Below are 18,822 nucleotides of genomic sequence, written 5' to 3' on the forward strand. Positions count from 1 at the left end.
AACAGAGGGATTTTTAACAGAAGCCCAAATAAAGCTTCCTACGGGAAAAATGGCTGAAGCTCTCTTTAGTTGGGAGGCAGCTGGAGCTGGAGCAGATGACAGAAACAGATGGAGGATGGTCCCTGCTTGCATTTGGTGGGCAATTTGGAAAGAAAGGACTCTAGATGCTTTGAGAACAGCAGCAACACAATGCAGGAGATCAAACTTAACTGTATTAAGCTTTTTTCTTTTTGGTGTAACCAGATCTACCCAGAGGATACTATATCTATCCGAGACTCATTAGGTTCCTGTTAGAACTATAGACTGGTTTTACACTCTTTTGCTCACTTGTAAATATGGTTTCAGTACAACCCATGTACTGTTTTGTGTTTAATACATACAACATGTTACCTTCTCACAAAAAAAAAAAAAAAAAATTGGAAAAATGAGATTTCAGCTATAAGAAACTTACACAAAACAGAACTTCTAATACCTCGTTTTTACCAATTGACATTCAAGAGTAGAAACTCTCACTCAAAAGAGCATGCACAAGAAAATTTAAAAGAAAAAGAATCTTAAGTTGAGTTAACCCCGGTATACTAGATCTTTTTTCCAAATGACTTCCTGATATACTACATTTTTTTTTTTTGATTAAGCACCGGGTGTCCATCTCTTTGAGCCCATTTTGATATTATTCGGGGGTGCACAATCCTCAACAAGGATTTAGCAAGTGCACCACGGTTAAGTCAGATATGATCTCAAAACTCCATAGTTTTTATCGTCCGAGTCAAAATTTTCATCTGGCTGAACAAAATTTTCAAACCTCCATGATCTCATTGATTTGGTCCATTTAGTAGACTTAATTACTTCAGGGATGTTGATACACTGTGAATTGGATGGACCCGTTTTATAACATGGAAGAGAAAGTGTGCGGGCGAGAAGAAGCTTCAGTATCGGTGAATTGATTTCCTTAGCATCATGAACCCCTTAAACTCATGGAGAAACAGTCTATGAGATGGGAACCATATGATAAAAGAAGTGACTTCCACCCTTTGGGTAGACAAACTTCTCTCTGTTAGTCCATAGCAGTGTCCGACAGAGTCCCACAAGTAGGGAGACGATTGGGTTAGGATTCATCTGATCATCCTTTCAAGGCATAATATAAGTCAATACACAAAAAACTGATATAAAAAGCACTGCTCTAGCTCACTACATACTTCCCTGACCAAATTGAAGAAAATGATGCTGCAAGATGCTCAATTTTCATGCTCAACATCTAGAAAGAGAACCTTTTTGCTGCATTCCAAGTCAAATGTAGCCAACCTTCTTAAAGACTTCATGCAACCATTCTCTGATTTTGGAGAATAAGAATGGAAGGACAAGTTTCATATTTGATAAGGGACAAGTGTACTGAGCTCTTTAAATGCGTCAGCAAACAACAGCTGCCCAAGAGGTGAAGGAATTTCATGAACTCCATTTAATCAATGTGAATTTGTGAAAACCAGTTAATTGTCCTCTACTCAGATGGCAAGGAATGATGATTTTTGAGGACGGAGACTTTAGATGGTTTTGGAGATAAATGACACTGACACTAGTTATACTGAAGAAATTTCCCCAGCTTGATATGATCAATTTGAAGAATTTAGAGAAAGCCATTTATTGTCCTATAATTCTGATGGCCAAAGATGAAAGGCTTGAAGCAGGATAGTTTAGATGGTATAGGAGTCAATGCTACTCAAGCTAGTTATTAGAAGGGTAAAACCTGAGTGAATCATCAGTGAAAAGAGAACTAGGATGTAAAATTGATATCAGGTTGTATATGACAATTTACAGACAAATGATGCATAAGGGGATGAGGTTGATTTCTGAGAATGACACCTTCACATGATTCAAAACTGATCGACCAGTGAATAGTGTAAAGTAATCAGCAGGAAAAAGAACTGATCTCACTAAGGTGACAAAGGAACAACAGAATCCACGTATAAACATTGATGGTTATACCGGTCAGCACTTCTGCTCATTGAGATATCTGGATCCTTTTGACCTCTAACAGAAGCTTTCATCTCCCCCTTTCGTCTATCTTCAAAAAGTCATGTTGACAAAACTCTTTAAAAGAGATTCGTTTCTCTGCAGATATAAGGAGATTTATCAAACTTTAATGAGGTAGCAAGGCAATGCAAATGTTATTGATTACACAAATCTGCAGACCTGGATCAATAGACAATAGTCTTGAGCACAAGTCAACACAATCTGGGTGCAACTGCGGAAGAATTGGCTCATAGAAAGGAAGACGTAGAGATGCCTTTATATTCTGCAGTATCTATTTTTTCCAAAACATAAATAATTGAAGACGGTGAACTAACAGAGGAAGGCCTTTGCATTAAAGGCTATTACCTGAACACTAGTTCTACCACGGAAGGGAGGGTAACCATTAAGTAGTTCAAAAAGAATTGCACCGAGACTCCACATATCAACCTATTCAAAAGAATACGTGTCAGATTGTCTAATCTGTGTAACATAGTTGTAGTAATTAATTAATTCTTACCTTGTCATCATATTTTTTAAATTGAAGAATTTCTGGAGCCATGTAAAAAGGGGACCCACAAACTGTTTCTGCAAGGTCGTTTGGATTTAACATTCTGCTCCAAGAATAAGAAGATAAAGAGATTGTTAATGATGCCAAGCATTTGACATTCCCTGTATCTCACGTTTCTTTACCTTGAGAGACCAAAATCAGCAATCTTAAGAATCGGGTTGTCCTCCATGCTAGATAAAAGAATGTTCTGAACCAGGAATGAACTAAATTAGAACAATATCAGACATATAAGTAAATCAATCAGAGAAACATCATGTATTTTGAGCATAAGTATTCAAAGGTGAATAAAATTCAACAAGACTAAAAAGAAGAGAACAATGATGAATAGAACCTTTTTTTTTTTTTTTTTTTTTTTTTTTAATAAAGCAATGACGAATAGAAACTTGCAAAAACAAAAATAAAAAAATTACCAAGTAAATAATTGTAAGTCATGTGGCCCACTTGTAAATTTATTATGCCCGCTGTACTAAATTTTGCAGGTTCCGTGTTAGGAGACGCTTTATTCATTTCTTATCATAGATATCTAATGCGATTTTTCTCCTCTTTTGGACACAATTTCTCCTACTCTATGCACTTTCATGCTTCCTTATTCCCTTTTTCACCGTATCTCAAGAATTAGGCCCTACTTTTATCTCTCGAACTTCCTTTCTCCTTCTCAATACCATTTAGTAAGTTTAACATTTTTTTTTAAATTCAAAAACTGAAGTACACCTAGCATTTGTAAATTACATGTGCATCACACACATTACCTAAAAAATCTGAGAACCCTTAAAGTTTTAGCAGTTTAAAGTCTGTTTATTTTTATGTATGTTCACAAGTATTATCCATGCTTCATTAAAAACGGCGCTTAGGTTTTGTTGCAATAAGACCGAACCTAAAAAATCCCGTGCTGGAAGAAGCTAAACCCAGTTAAAAAATCTCTAGATTGTGCGAATTGAAATGTATTCAGTTTATGATCATAAGAAACAAAACTTATACCTCTGGCTTCAAGTCACGATGGATGATTTGGTGCATGCTTAGTACCTCTAGGCCAGCTCCTACAATATTGTAACCAGAATAGCATCAGTACACGAATTGAGCAAGGACGTCATGATAAGAAAAAAGAAATAGTGAAAAAGAATTCTAAGCAAAAAATTTACCAATCTGTTTCATAAATTTTCTAGCTACACATTCTTGAACTCTGCCATGATTCTGAATATAAGAAGCCAGATCCCCTCCAGCACAAAACTCCAAGACAAGGAAAGTAGAGTTTTCAGCCTGAGGGATAAAGCAGTCTTCTCAAATTAAGAACTGAGGGAGAAGAACAATGCTAGAGTTTCTGATTGCCAGGATTTGATATTTAGGTCAGACAGAGAAGTCATACAATTTTTTGTTTTTTAGATAAGGAATTTTTGCACTAAATTTTCTGCGTAATGAATATCAACATTTGCAAATTAAACATAAACAAGCCACACACTCATGCATGTCAACAAGAACTTCAAAGCTACACCCTCCAAAACCCAGAGAATAATCATCCCCACCATTCTCTTGTCGTACAAGAAGAGATCTCACAGGATGCAATTTTTTCTGCTGTAGAGACTTGAGAGAAAAAACAATGGGAAGAATTCTATAGGGTCACAGCTTTTACTGTATCTAGTGTATAAACTATGATATACTAAATTACCGTTCGACCAAAAGCTACGACCAAGAACACGTCTTACTTTCTATGAGTGAGTAGATTTCTTAAGGGGTGTGCCCAAGCTAAAAACATCATATATTATGAACCGGAGGGAATAGTAGTAGTAGTTGTTATATTCTATGAGGCATTACATATCAAAAGCTACGCGCATACCCAGTCCTAAATGCAGCCTTGCGCTACTTCAACACTGTTGAAATGAAGTTAGTCTTTAATTCATCCTACCCAGACTACTGGTTCGGAGTTGGGGCAACTTTCATCCACCATATGGTAATGAAAAAAATATAAGCTCTACAATGAAGAGGAAAAATTAGGTTACTCCAACAGAATCAAGGAATGCAAAAGGGTTAACATTGAAAAATGAACTTGTATTTCTTTTGCAAAGAAAGAAGACCATGCTGTGTAGATAGCAGGACAAACTTCATAGATGAGCGTGGATGACTCGGATTGAATCGTATAAACAGCTTGTACATACGATCGACATTGCTTGGTATTTACAAATGAAAATGTTGACTTATCAAAGAAAAACATTGTGAGAACTGAGAACCACCAGTTCATGCAACTCTCAAGTTCTTTTAGGCAAGAGAAAGAGCAAGAATCAAAGACTATTTTCATATAACAAAAGGAATGCAAAAATATAATTCCGCTGAAGATTAAAGGATCGGAAGAATTTGTTTTAAAGAAAAACCTGGTTCCTGTCTTAAGACACCAATTACTTGATAACGCTAGGCAATCTCATAATTAGTGAAATTTCGCAGATGTGAACTTAGGTAGTTATTGGATTTACATTTAAAACAAGGCCACCTCAAAAGTGACAGCTGGATAGCTAAAAGGAAATAGCTGAGCCAGTACTCTTGATACTGTAATTTGAACAAGATGCATTTACTGATCTGTGCAGTTTTGAAAAACTGAACATATTCTGATTTTTGTTTGTTTCATTTTTGATAAGCTGCACAAATTTTGATAAGAGGCCGTTACTAATTGATCAAAGTCACCTTTACTAAATCACGTTTGGTGATTTGCTAAACAAATGCGAATAGTTTATCCACTAACTACACACTGGTTCCATTTATTAAAAGAACCGCACTTATTCCAATTACGGAACTGATTTAACCTAAAAGACAGATGAAATCAGGTTATAAAGTTCATATCATACCGGCCCATAACACAAACACACACTTGGAAATCAAATATGAACCACTAATGTACTTAGGGGTCGTTTGGTACACGGTATTAGCTGGGATATCCCAGCACTAACTGTGGGATTAATTTTGTACCATGTTTGGTAGAAGGTATAAATTTATCCTGGGATAAATTTATACCTTGTACCAAACAAAGTATAAAGTGCATCCCAAACTTAAAGATGAGATATCCATCTTATCCCATTAATCCTGGGATTATTTTATCCCATCTCCTAGATAAGATAAATTAGTCCCGGAATTATAATCCTGGGGTAATTTTGTCTACGTACCAAACGATCCCTTAGAGTCGAATATAAACCACTAATGTACTTAGAATCGAATATATCCTGTAGTATTCTATTATTGTATTATTATTTTTTTGGATAACTGAGAAATCAGTTGTTTCCCTCTTGGCCTCCCTTTACTATCTATCTTCACTTAAATACTAAAACTGGTTCACCGGCAAGATTGGAACTCCTAATGCACACCTACACACATAAATGTATTACATTTGCCTTTGAACCAAATGTTACTCCCAAATTCCATTAAAACAGTTCTAAAAAATCATAAACCGATTTGGGACTGAAAGAGTACTGTCAACATGGGTAAGCGAAAAAAAATCCTTAAAATACTCAAAAGTAAGAAATGGGGTAAGTTTATTGAAACCAAAGAGAAATTAAGACAGCACAAACCTGAAAGACGTCGAAAAGGCGAATGATGTTTGGGTGATGAACAGAAGACAAGAAGGTCAGTTCACAGTCCAAGCAATTCTTGCGTTGGCGAGTGTGCAATAACACTCCCAGGATTATTTATCCCAGGATAAAATAATGAAATGACAATAATAGACCTAAGGTCCTCAAACCCTTTGTCTACCAAATAAGGTGGAGGATATATTTGTAAACAAACAACATTTTCCTAGGAATTATGCAATGCATGTTACTTTTAATACAACAAACCAAACAAACAATAAGAAATAATACTCCCTCTATCCCAATTTATGTGGCACCTTTCGAATTTCGAGATTCAAACTAGTCTTTCTTTGACTGTAACTTTTTTATATATCTTTTTAGATATTTTAAATTGTCCATTATTATGACTTATACTTTTTACGTAATTTCCAACTATATAAATTTTATTTCAAAAATATTTAAAGATTCCATTCCCGAATTCACGGTCAAAATTAAATTGGTTTACTCTCGAAATTCGAACTGTGCCACATAAATTGGGTCAGAGGGAATACCAGGATAACTAACTAATCCCAGCATAACTTGTCTTCAAACCAAATGACTCCAAAGTGGCGGAGCCAGGAATTTGGGGAAGGGTGTGCAAATTTTCTTCTCACTTGTGTTAAGGGTGTGCAAAATTAAATATATACTCATAATAGCTAACATTTAACCTATGTACACCGCGTAATTTCCGGCGAAGGGTGTGCACTTGACCACCCTTCGGCTAAGGTGGAAGAGCATTGTTCAAAATAGGCAAGCGAAAAAAAATCCTAAAACACTCAAAGCAAAGAAACGGGGATAATTTAATTGATAGCAAAGAGAAATTAAGACAGCACAAACCTCAAAAACATCAAAAAGGCGAATGATGTTTGGGTGATGAACAGAAGACAAGAAAGTGAGTTCACAATCCAAGCAATTCTTGAGTTGGCGAGTGAGCTTGTGTCGGTCAATTTGCTTAAGCGCCACCACTTTTCCGCTAGTTCGGTGCTCGGCTTTCCACACTGTTGACAATGACCCACCGCCCAGCTTACACGTCACCGTGTACTCTCCCACCGTCAGCTGATCAGCTTCTATTTTTTTAAACTCCTTTTTTGTATACACTCTCTCTCTCTCTTTTTTCGCTGGCTTTATAAAATATTTTTACTTATAATAGCAACAATTAATTTTATAATAATATTTTTTTTATAAAATTACTCCATATAATAGTTATTTATTTTTTGAGTAATATAATAATTAACCATCTTTATAAAATAGAACAATAAAATATGAAAGCACGACGACAATGAAAGTTGAATTGAGTTAGAAGATTTAACGTTCAACTCTTAAATTCTCTTTAAGGGAAAGCAATTACATACCCATTTGCTAAAAGTTTGGACGCAAATTTTAGTAAATTCAAGTATTATATCACCATTAAGAGATTGATTCTATGAAACAAGCTACAATTATGAATTTCTTGCATTAGTCTTGAAAGAATTTAATTTTCAAATACTGTATATTTAAAATGTGTGCCTTAGAACTTAAAATTTTATACATTCAGTTATGATTTTATTGAAATTGTTTTAACTTTCTTTAACATTTTAATTAGTGAAGTATTCATATCTTTGAGATTTAAAATTTAAATAATTTATTATTTTTTTTACAACATTAAAACTAAAAAGTAAATAGATTTTATGCATCTTTTTGCCTATAACAACCAACTATTATTTTAATGGTAAATACTGTTATAAGTGCATAACAACAATTCTCTATAACAATTAAAAAATTTCAGATGATGTTGTTATAGAGAGGTTTGACTGCATAATATTTGGGAAATTGTTGTGTTAAAGAACTTAACCGTAGTGGCGTTGTTAAGTCCTTTAGCACAACAATTTCCTGCGCTAAAGCTCCTTCTTTAACGTATAAATTGATGCGTTAAAGAAGTCATTAAATCTAGAGCAGAACCTCTACTTTCATGCTTCTTCAGTCTCTCATCTCCTCCATTTTCAATTTTTTTCCATCTTTTGGGCCCCAATAAGTCATGTCTCAATACTTCGAAATGCCAATATATGCTATAGAGCCCAATGTTTGTAAGTGAGGTATATATTGTTAGCTCAAAACATTAAGGATCCCAAAAAATTTGGACCGTCATTTTGGCGTTGCAAAGTGCCCGAAGTAAAAAAAAAGAAATTGACAACTTTTTATAGAGTTTTTATCATATTGTCTACATTTTCTACTTTACATAACTGAATTTTTATTTGTTATTTTTATAGCCAAAGGGTGGGTGTAAATACTTTCGGGAAAATGAAGTTTTCGTGGATAAAACGACAGTGTCGAAATTTAAAAAGCTTTTGATCAATAGAGATACCCCGACTTCACGAAGCAATAAAAATATAGTAAAGTTTGATTTGCAGTTTAAACTTAGGGAAGCTGAGAAAAAAATGAACTTCTTGAGTTGTTATTAAAAGAATCGGAAGAAAAAAAAGTTACTTCAAGGATAATCTTAGAGACACTCAATGCCAGAGCAATGCTTTGAAAGAGAAACTGAAATTTTTATAGGATCATTTGTGGTTTCTTGTGTTGTTTGTAATTTGAAAAAAAATCAAATAATTTTAAGTGAAATTGAAAAATTAAGGTTGATTTTGGAAATTTCATCCAATTGAGGGATAATTTTATTAATTTTGACAACGATTGGGATATAAATAGCCAACTTGTAACGACCTACAAATTTAGCTAATAAACCAAACTAGAGACAGTATTTTATACCCTTTTTCCTTTGTTTTTATAACAAAAAATTATTAGGAGCCTATTTGGATGGCTTATAAGCTGCTTTTTTTAAATTAAGCCAAACGGTTAACTTATTTTTTTAAATTTATTTTAAATATAAAATAGCTTATGTTCCTCTGGCCAGCTAAACATTCAAAAAAGCTAAAAGCAACTTATAAGCTAAGCAAAACGGGCTCTAGTACTACTAAAATTAAAAGAAAGAAAGGAAGGAAAAAGAGAAAAAAGAGGAGAAGCCTCTAGTTGCGTAGCCGTGTGTTCTAGGATATCCGAAGAAATTGCGTAAGCGCTTAGCCAAAATTGCTGTGTGACGGCAAACCCTCGTTATAAATACAGAGAGCCCCCCTTCTACTTAATCCCAAATTCATCATCGTTTTTTGCTCAAAGACAAGAAAATCATCTCCTTTCAATTCTCTCAATATATATTAATCTCCTCTCTCAAGGTAAATAATCTTTCCTTTTCTCTCAATTCAAATTGTTTGTTGAGGAGGTTCAAATTTGCGCGAGTTAGTCTAATTGTAAATATATCCACACAATTCACCTTTTTTCTCGTTGATTAATCAATTTTAGAACTATCTTCAATGTATGATGCATGTTATATAGCCTTGAATTTCCTCTATTTGCTTGATATAGAAATTGTTACAAACTTTCCAGGTTTGATTAATTGTGTCATATCTAAGGGTTTTGCAATCAAATTAGTTCTGTCGTTTGTTGAAGAGGTTCAAATTTATGCGAGTTAGTGTATTGTAAATTAATTTTTTTAATGTTTTCTCCGTTGATGATGTTATAACCATGGATTTTGTCGATTTGCTTGATTTTTGGTCGCTATTTAACAGCAATTGTTACAAAGTTTTCAGGTTTAATTAATTGTGTCATGTCTAGGGATTTTGCAATCAAATTCATTAGATTTTTTTTTTTTTAATGTTTTCTCTGTGGATGATGTTATAGCCTTTGATTTTGTCGATTTGCTTGATTTCTTGTCGCTATTTAATAGCAATTGTTACAAACTTTCCTGGTTTGATTAATTATGTCATATCTAGGGATTTTGCAATCGAATTGATTAGATTTTAAAAAAGAAATAGAAGTACGGAGATTAAAAAGCAATGAACATTATATTTTTGTTTGCTAACGCTTCTTGATATTTGGAGTGACTTTTCTTGTGTGCGTGATTTGTAATTCTTTTCTGATTATGTTAAGACTGTAAGCTTCTATTTGATTTGCGATTTATCTATAGTGGGTTTCTCTGCACGTCTAGGTCGACTCAATGAATGAAATAAAATTGTTTGTTATATGTAGATTCACATGCTTTTAGGGGTTCATTGATTTGCTTGAATAAATGATTGTGCATAGGAATTGAATTATTATTAAAGAACCCAGAGAGTACATTTTTTTGTTGTTCGGTTTATGTAGGTGTATTAAATGTTATATGTTTGGTTGATCTCTAGTCTTCTGGTATATCTTTGATAGCACAATTACTTGTTTTTGGATATGTTCTTTTCGCCCTTGACTATTTTTCCTAATCATTAGGATTCGTTTGTTATACTCTCCGAAGTTGCCTTTGGTTCCTAATTCAATAATCTCTAGTATTCTTGTCCAAGTTATGAGAAATCATAATGTGGGCAGTTCACTGCTGTAGGGAAGATTTCCAGAACCTTTTTTTTTTTTTTTTACTTTTCTTTTATAGACGTTCAGCACTGCTATTTGTCATCGCTTTTGGCATGATCTTGCATTGAAGTTGTGACAAACTTGTTTGTTTTTCAATATATTTCAGATGCAGATCTTTGTTAAGACACTCACCGGAAAGACCATCACTCTTGAAGTTGAGAGCTCAGACACCATTGATAATGTCAAAGCTAAGATTCAAGACAAGGAAGGCATTCCCCCTGATCAGCAGAGGCTGATCTTTGCCGGAAAACAGCTTGAAGATGGCCGAACACTTGCTGACTACAACATACAGAAGGAGTCTACCCTCCATCTTGTCCTCCGTCTCCGTGGTGGAATGCAAATCTTTGTTAAAACTCTGACCGGGAAGACTATAACTCTTGAGGTCGAGAGCTCAGACACCATTGATAATGTCAAGGCAAAGATTCAAGATAAGGAGGGTATTCCTCCGGATCAACAAAGGTTGATTTTTGCTGGCAAGCAACTTGAAGACGGTAGAACTCTTGCTGACTACAACATCCAAAAGGAGTCCACCCTTCACCTTGTCCTCCGCCTTCGTGGTGGTATGCAGATCTTTGTCAAGACACTTACCGGCAAGACCATCACACTTGAAGTTGAAAGTTCAGATACAATTGACAACGTGAAGGCAAAAATTCAGGATAAGGAAGGAATTCCTCCAGACCAGCAGAGACTGATCTTTGCCGGAAAGCAACTTGAGGATGGAAGGACCCTGGCCGACTACAACATTCAGAAAGAGTCAACCTTGCATCTTGTTCTTCGGTTGAGGGGTGGCATGCAAATATTTGTCAAGACATTGACAGGGAAGACAATAACTTTGGAGGTTGAGAGTTCAGATACTATCGACAATGTTAAAGCAAAGATCCAAGACAAGGAAGGTATTCCTCCAGACCAGCAAAGATTGATCTTTGCTGGGAAGCAACTTGAGGACGGAAGGACCTTGGCAGATTACAACATTCAGAAAGAATCAACCCTGCACCTTGTTCTTCGTCTTAGAGGTGGCATGCAAATTTTTGTCAAGACTTTGACTGGGAAGACAATTACGTTGGAGGTTGAGAGTTCGGATACCATTGACAATGTCAAAGCAAAGATTCAAGACAAGGAGGGTATCCCCCCAGACCAGCAGCGTTTGATCTTTGCTGGTAAACAACTCGAGGATGGCAGGACTCTTGCAGACTATAACATCCAGAAGGAGTCAACTCTCCATTTGGTGTTGCGTTTGAGGGGAGGGATGCAGATCTTCGTGAAGACTCTGACTGGAAAGACAATCACATTGGAGGTGGAGAGCTCAGATACGATTGACAATGTGAAAGCAAAGATACAGGATAAGGAAGGGATTCCACCAGATCAACAGAGGCTCATCTTTGCTGGTAAGCAGCTTGAAGATGGCCGCACCCTTGCAGACTACAATATCCAGAAAGAGTCTACTCTTCATCTCGTCCTCAGGCTCCGTGGTGGAGACTTCTGAATTTCATGTGCGCTAATACTGCTTTTATAATTGTGTCAATGTTGCTTTGTTGTTTTGTTTTGAGACTTACGAGTTTTTGTTTTGGTTTTATCTTTCTGTTAGAGACTTCGTAATGTATTATGTTCTGTTGTTTTATCTGCAATTTAAATCTATTTAGCCAATAATAGTATTGTACTAGGCCCTATAAATGTGTTGGTGCTCCTCACTCAGATGCATGGGGATATTGAGAGCTTCACACACACCACTATGCATGTAGACACCCCAGGAAAAAAGTAAACATGTTTGATAATCCACTGGTAATTGTTTTGGCAAAAAGCGTTGTTATGGTGGTGTTTGGTAAAATTCTCCCAATATTATGCCCTCTATGCGGGCAGTCTATCTTTAGATTATTTCTTTTTGAAGTGTTAGGTCGAAATTAATAGGGAAAACAAAGTCCTTATTTTAATTGGGTCACTAAATACTTTTTAACAATTTATTTTATTTTTTTAAAAACAAAGAAGAGCTAAAGGAGGAGAATCAAGCATATTAATGAGACCAATTAAGCCTTGTAAATGATATAAGATGTTCAGTCGGGGTAATTCTCCGTTTAGAGTTAATCAAAGATATAGGGGAATTCTAGGTTTAGACTTTATAGCAAGATATCAGGACATCGTGGAGAGTTGGGATTTCTCTTCTCAAAATTCTAAATTACCAGAGATGAAACTCTTTACAACTAACAAGCACTCTGAACAGGTTCTAGATTCTGATTGTGCATGTAGGAAATTGTGAATTTTCCCGAATATATACTTCATATCTAAGCTGCTGTTTGCTATTCAAGTCTATGCTTCTGCATTTTACTCTCTGGTAAGTTTCAACTTTCTGTTCATTATGCTGTGGCTGTTGTTTTTCCAATTTGTTTCATGCGTCTTTCCTGGCAATAATTGATTGGCAATTTTTTCTTGTGTGCTCTTTAATGATTGGATTATCTTTTTTATGCCCACCTCAACTAATACACCGAGATCCTACTATTTTCTACTAGCATGATTACCGAGTCCACCAAAACCTATAGAGATGAAAATAATTACCTACTTTTTTTCTTTTGTATCTGTTGGAATATGAACACTATTTTCAGTTTTATTGACTGCAAAGTCATATCCTTGGCTGATAATTTTTGCCGGTTTATATGGAGTCAAACCGAAAATACTTCCTTTCTACGAGAATTGTCTATTTTTTTTTTTTGTTTTTTGTACTGATGTACTAGCTATGATGAATAACTGATCGGTGGATGCTTTGGGATTGTTGGTAAAAGATTAGTCACTTGTTAATTGAGGAGAGGAGAGAGGGTGCAAGCAGATTTAGGTTTCATCTTCTGATCTGGCTCATCTCATTGACATGATCTTGTAAGATAGTCTCAAATTTCAATGTGCTGATTAAATGCTTTCTGATGGCTGGACTTTTTGAATGTCTGGAGTAGTATGAATTTGTGACATACAATCTCATATACCACGGTACGTGTAAAACTGATATTTAATGTTTTATAAACTGATATTCTGTTGGGTTCAAGAGTTGCAAGTCATAAACTTGATCTCTGATAGGTGTGGAGGGAAGCATGAAAAATGAGAAAACGCTAAACTTTAAAGAGGAACATAGAAAGTATTTTGTCTTACCTTAATCACCTCTGCCTTCCCATAATAATGAGATCACTGATCTAAAGTGATAGCATGAAAACGAGAGAACTCTAATACGAATGAAAAAGGCATTTTATCTTACCCTATGTTGTCCTAATAATATGAGATACTTAACAGGAAAGGAAATGAGTGGCAAAATATGTTCAGAAAATAATACCTTCGATATTCTCCAGAACAATGAAGGCTTGTCGAAGTAATTAAAATTTAGAAGGATGCAAACAATAGAAGAGAAAAGTATAAGCGGCGAGATTTTAATTAAATTTCCATTCTGTTTGGGAGGTGGGGGAGGGAGAGGATGAGGGGAAAGTTGAGCTAAAATGATCCAGAAAAGGTAGGCTGGGTGGTACCATTGATGTTTAAAGTCAGGTTGGTTCTTGGTCGGTATTCACACTTAAGCATTATATGCTTTAGTGTGGACAATTACTGAATGGGTAGAAATGATTGTCAATTAAAAGGTCAGTCACTTAGCACAAAATATAGTTTCAGTGTACTACAACTATATTTAAAGAAAAGTGTTAATATGGACTAATCTCAAAATGGAAACACAAGCCATGAGATTCACTACAGCAGAAGATAAATCCTTGTAGTTGTGTTAACTGGTGACTACAAGAGGAGGAGAATGATGTAGAAACTGGATGTAATTATTCTTTATTTAGCAAAAGTATGGATGAGAGTACTCTGCGCTCTATAGGGAAACTTGGGATACTTGGAACTTAATGTCCTCTTTTTCAAATAAGTACAATAACTAAAAAGTGAAGAGGAAATTTAAAACTATATGGAACTTTGAAAAGAAGCAGCACTAGGAGGCACTGGAATTTCTACTGTCCCTTCCAGCATCAGTAAAACTTTCTTCATTGAAGGGCGAAGGGATGGTTCGTCTTGAATGCACCAGATGCTTAATTTCACCATTCTCTCAAATTGTCTTCTGTCAACCTCTTCGTCCCTGACCAGTTTTCCTAGCTCTCCTGCCTCAAAGCAACTGTAAACCCAGTGTTCAAGAATTGATTCATTTTCATCAAGGCTCCAATCTACACACTTCCTCCGACAGATCAATTCCAATAGGACGACACCAAAACTGTAAACATCTGCTTTCACTGTCACTGGCAGTTTTCGGTGCCATTCTGGTGCAACATAGCCTCTGGTCCCTCTTACCCCTGTGTAGGTTCTGGTTTGGTCTTTCTTTAAGAGCTTGGCCATTCCAAAGTCAGATATTTTAGCACAGAAATGATCATCCATGAGTATGTTCTGAGGCTTTATATCACAATGGATGATTTGTGTGTCACACTCGTCATGCAAATACAGGAGGCCCCTTGCAATGTCTCGAGCGATGCCACACCTTTCATCCCATGTTGGCTGTTTTTCTGGTGTAAAAAGTACGTCCGCCACTGAGCCATTGCTCATGTACTCGTACACCAGAAGCCTTCTTGATCCATCTTGAGAGTAACCAAGTAGGCGGACTAGATTTCGATGATGTGTCCTTCCAATCATTTTCATTTCAGTTTGGAACTCTGCTTCCCCGTCTACCAATTCTCTGTCTAGTCTCTTAACAGCTACCACTTTCTGGTCTTCTCCCAATATCCCTTTAAATACCGTTCCAAATGCTCCTCTCCCTAACTCTTCTTTGAAACCACTGGTTGCCTGCTCTAGTTCTGCATAGGAAAATGCTCGTGGAGCAACATTCTCACATAACTGAACAGTTTTACTATCCTGGATTTTCTTGTAAGTCCAGACATGATTTCTGTGAACGAAGAATCCGGAAATGCCTACCACCAATAAAGCAAAAGCAGCCAATGTAATGCTGGCAATTAGGATTTTTATCCTTAGCTTTTTGCCTTTTGTTTCTTCAATCTTGTTAGGCATCCCTTCTTCAGCAACCACATTAATGCCCACCTTGATCAGTGCTAGATTAGAGTTAGTCATGTCTCTCCTTCCAAACCTCAGAGGGAGCCTTTGCTTTCTACACTCTGTATCTTGGAACAGAGCAGCCTCACAGTTACAATCCTGTAGGCATGCTTGTTCACAATCTTCTTTGGTTGTTGTGACCAAAACAGCATAAGAAATATCTTCCCATTTTGTGTTGTCAACTGTTCTCATGGCATAGTATTTGGAAGTATTCTCCTTTAACTGACAGGTTTCTGCAGTGAAATTCCTTTCACAGCCTGCGCTCCAATTTCCTTGGACTACAAAATCAAATCCCGAGAGAGACACACATTTAATTTGATCATCTATATTGATACAAAAACTATTAAGCCCACAAAAGCCTTTTGGAATACACCTATCATTTGTTGATGACCAAATTGCAGAGCTGTTCTGTTGGTTCAGAGAATGTGAATAAACTCGAAGAATACCATCAACATCAATTTTCATCACATATATGATGGTCCTTTCCCTAGGGTAGCCTCCGTTGGTTAGATTTTTTAGACTGATGGTGGAATTGAACAAGTAGAGGTGGGCGTCATCATCAAGATTCAGTGTAACATTATTCCCTGCTGTATTGGTTTCTGTTGCGAAGTAAGCATATGGGACATCATCTGGTGTATGGACAGGGTACTGAACGAGGTTCCCATCATTTTGCATTTTGAGACGGAAAATTCCGAATGAATCGTCTGCTTCCGAGGCACTCGAGAACATCTCTTGTCCAGCTGACAGATGCTGACCAGGTAAAAGGGTGTTTGTTGGATTGTCAAAACTTTGCCATATGACATTGTGATCAGAATTATAGAGCACAAAGTTGCCAGTGTCCAGCATGGAAGCTGAAGCAATGGCTTGAGAGGGATTTGTGACAAAGATTTCTTTCCTACCTGCTTGCACAATGAGCCCATCACTAGTTAAGAAGAAGACAGCGCTGCTCGGGACAGCAGGATTATTTCTATTTGCTGTCCACACTGCTGTCTTCTTAGGCATACCGATGATGGAGATTCCAACAGCATAGCCATTGGTTTGTTCATAAAACCCAAAGGCAAAGCGCCTGGTGGGTGAAAACCATGATGAGTTGGTAGTAGGTGTTAGAGAAGAGTCAAGAGTTATATTGAAGTGCCTTTGTTGTGCTAGTGCTACTGCATGAAATGCAGATAGGAGTAATAACCATAGCAAAGCAGCCATAGATTTTAGCTTTTCTTTTCTTTCTTTTCCTCTGATTTATCATAAAATTGTGATGCTATTACATTCAGTTTATAGCTGGAAGCATCCAAAGACTTGAGCTACTTTAAGGCAAGTCAATGTATGCCAATTAAGTAAAGGAACATTACAAAGGAGATTTAAATGATGTTGTCCTTTTTTAGTGTCAATGTTCTTTCCTTGTTAGGTGAAATTTTAATACAAGTCTTTAGTCAAGCAATAATGCTTTTAAAATTGGGTCATTTGCACTTTTGTACTTCCAATGGGCCGGGCTTTATTTTTTGCCCTTCAAATGGGTTGGTCTTGAATTTTTGTCCTTCAAAGTCGAACTTATACTTAGAGGGGCATAAATTATGTATCATAATATCCACAAGTTATGCCCTGGGCCTAAAAGTATGTCCTGCTAGGCATAAGTTTAATTTTGAATGGTAAAAAGTAAAGACCGGCACATTTGAAGTGCAAAAATTAAAGACCAATCCATTTGAAGGTTCAAACCGTGCAATTACTTCATCAAAATTTTGGGTTTTGTGGGGCCTTGTGTACTTTGTGCTTTGACAAGTTATTATTGTCACAATTTGAGGGGCTAGAACCCTTGCGATAGTTGTTAATCATATTTTGTATAAGTTAATACTTAAAAAACCCTCTGAACCATCCACATTTTGTTAGTGTAAACTTAAATTTTGTGTTGCTATAATTCACTTTTACTATATCATTTTCTATCTAAAAATCTTCTTGCAGTGTCAAGTGGTATCGAGAGTGGCTTCATTCTCTTTTTAGTGTGTGGGAGCTAGAAAATTGATCAAAAAGAGCATTCATGGTCACTCTCCCTGCCACTTGGTAGGTTTTAAATGGAAAATATTACAGTCCAAGAGGTAACAACAATTTTAAATATAAAACATGAATAATTTATGTTTTTTTAAAGTATTAACTCTATTTAATATAAGTTGGTTGATACACCCTAGTACAAGTTGATATAATCACAACCGTATGAAGTAAATTATGTGAACCACTAAGTGGTGTTTGAATACCACATTATTTGTTTGAATGCCACATTATTCATTAGCAACATAAGTATAATCGAGTAAAGTAAGACTTAGATCAACTCGCTCATCACAAAAGGAAAAAAGAAAAGATTTAGATCGACTCAACTCATTCCTTATTCATGCTTGTGATTCAAGACACAGGTAGATTTAAGTGTGAATTGGATAGTTTAAACCATCTTTACATTAGGGGCATTTTTTTTACCTTTTTTAGAATTAATAAATATAAGAACTACATTATTTATATCTAAAAAATTCATTTAAGATGATTAAATAATATTATTTTTACTTTTAATTTATGATTCCTCAAATTAAATTACTTGATCTGATTTAATATGAGTAAAATATTTTTCACCAAACCCAAACTTGACAAGCTAATTTGAGACTTGACTAAGGACTTGTAAGACATTTTACCTAGACGTTCGCGAGAAGTTCACAGTTGGGTACCTTAATGTCTAGGAGTAAATGTGGACAGTATTATTGGTAGAATTAATTGTGCAATTTTGAAGCCTAAGAATTCACAGCGTTGACTTGGTCTAGAATAGCTTAGGTCTTCATGTTGTTCCAACTATAAACACATTACATCTCTCTGATAAAACCAAGGGGAAAAAATATAATCAAAATTGGTATTGATGGGAAGAGGAAATACACTTCAAAGTAAAATTTGCCAAAATTAATGTAACTAAACAATAAACAGGAGGTGTAATAGCACAAAGGTGTGTATCCCATTATATTTGGATTTGAAAAAAGAAGAAGAGGACAAGGTAGACCCTTTATTCTTTTGAAGAGCTTTTCTTAAAGTTAAGTTAAATTCGAAAATTACATATAGTAAACTTAAATAGGATGAGGTTTGCCTTTCCCATACCTGTTAATAGAGTGAAAGGATCGATTCGTACTCTCTCCATAAGGCGCAAAATCTAGTGAATAATGAAGG

General features: G+C 35.7%; 3 protein-coding genes across 3 annotated transcripts; 1 reads left to right on the forward strand and 2 right to left on the reverse strand.

The window, feature by feature from the left end:
* Nucleotides 1-727: 727 nt before the first annotated feature.
* On the reverse strand, nt 728-7,355 carry LOC132061113 (serine/threonine-protein kinase ATG1t-like). The gene is given in 10 exon segments (XM_059453981.1): nt 728-2,049; nt 2,051-2,106; nt 2,188-2,299; nt 2,374-2,454; nt 2,525-2,618; nt 2,698-2,762; nt 3,554-3,612; nt 3,715-3,832; nt 6,997-7,279; nt 7,351-7,355. Coding segments are annotated over 10 exon segments (897 nt in total). The 3' UTR covers nt 728-2,025.
* Nucleotides 7,356-9,149: 1,794 nt separating this feature from the next.
* On the forward strand, nt 9,150-12,184 carry LOC132059336 (polyubiquitin). Its single transcript, XM_059451917.1, has 2 exons — nt 9,150-9,359; nt 10,688-12,184. Exon 2 carries the CDS (start codon nt 10,688-10,690, stop codon nt 12,062-12,064), a length of 1,377 nt encoding a protein of 458 aa, XP_059307900.1. The 5' UTR covers nt 9,150-9,359; the 3' UTR covers nt 12,065-12,184.
* A 2,080-nt stretch (nt 12,185-14,264) lies between these two features.
* Nucleotides 14,265-18,297, reverse strand: LOC132061114 (G-type lectin S-receptor-like serine/threonine-protein kinase LECRK3). The gene is made up of 2 exons (XM_059453982.1): nt 18,209-18,297; nt 14,265-16,864 (listed from the first exon to the last, which is right to left on the reverse strand). Exons 1-2 carry the CDS (start codon nt 18,295-18,297, stop codon nt 14,503-14,505), a joined length of 2,451 nt encoding a protein of 816 aa, XP_059309965.1. The 3' UTR covers nt 14,265-14,502.
* Nucleotides 18,298-18,822: the final 525 nt, after the last annotated feature.

Source organism: Lycium ferocissimum, chromosome 6 (assembly GCF_029784015.1).
Source record: "Lycium ferocissimum isolate CSIRO_LF1 chromosome 6, AGI_CSIRO_Lferr_CH_V1, whole genome shotgun sequence".
Taxonomy (NCBI): Eukaryota; Viridiplantae; Streptophyta; class Magnoliopsida; order Solanales; family Solanaceae; genus Lycium; species Lycium ferocissimum.

What these genes read in the sequence shown, in the direction of transcription:
- LOC132059336 (XM_059451917.1), top strand. Translation starts at nt 10,688, where the DNA reads ATGCAGATCTTTGTTAAGACACTCACCGGAAAGACCATCACTCTTGAA.
- LOC132061114 (XM_059453982.1), bottom strand. Translation starts at nt 18,297, where the DNA reads ATGTCTTACAAGTCCTTAGTCAAGTCTCAAATTAGCTTGTCAAGTTTG. An exon ending in CTCATATTAAATCAGATCAA is followed by an intron (nt 16,865 to 18,208) that starts GTAATTTAATTT and finishes ATGATAAATCAG; the next exon opens with AGGAAAAGAAAGAAAAGAAA.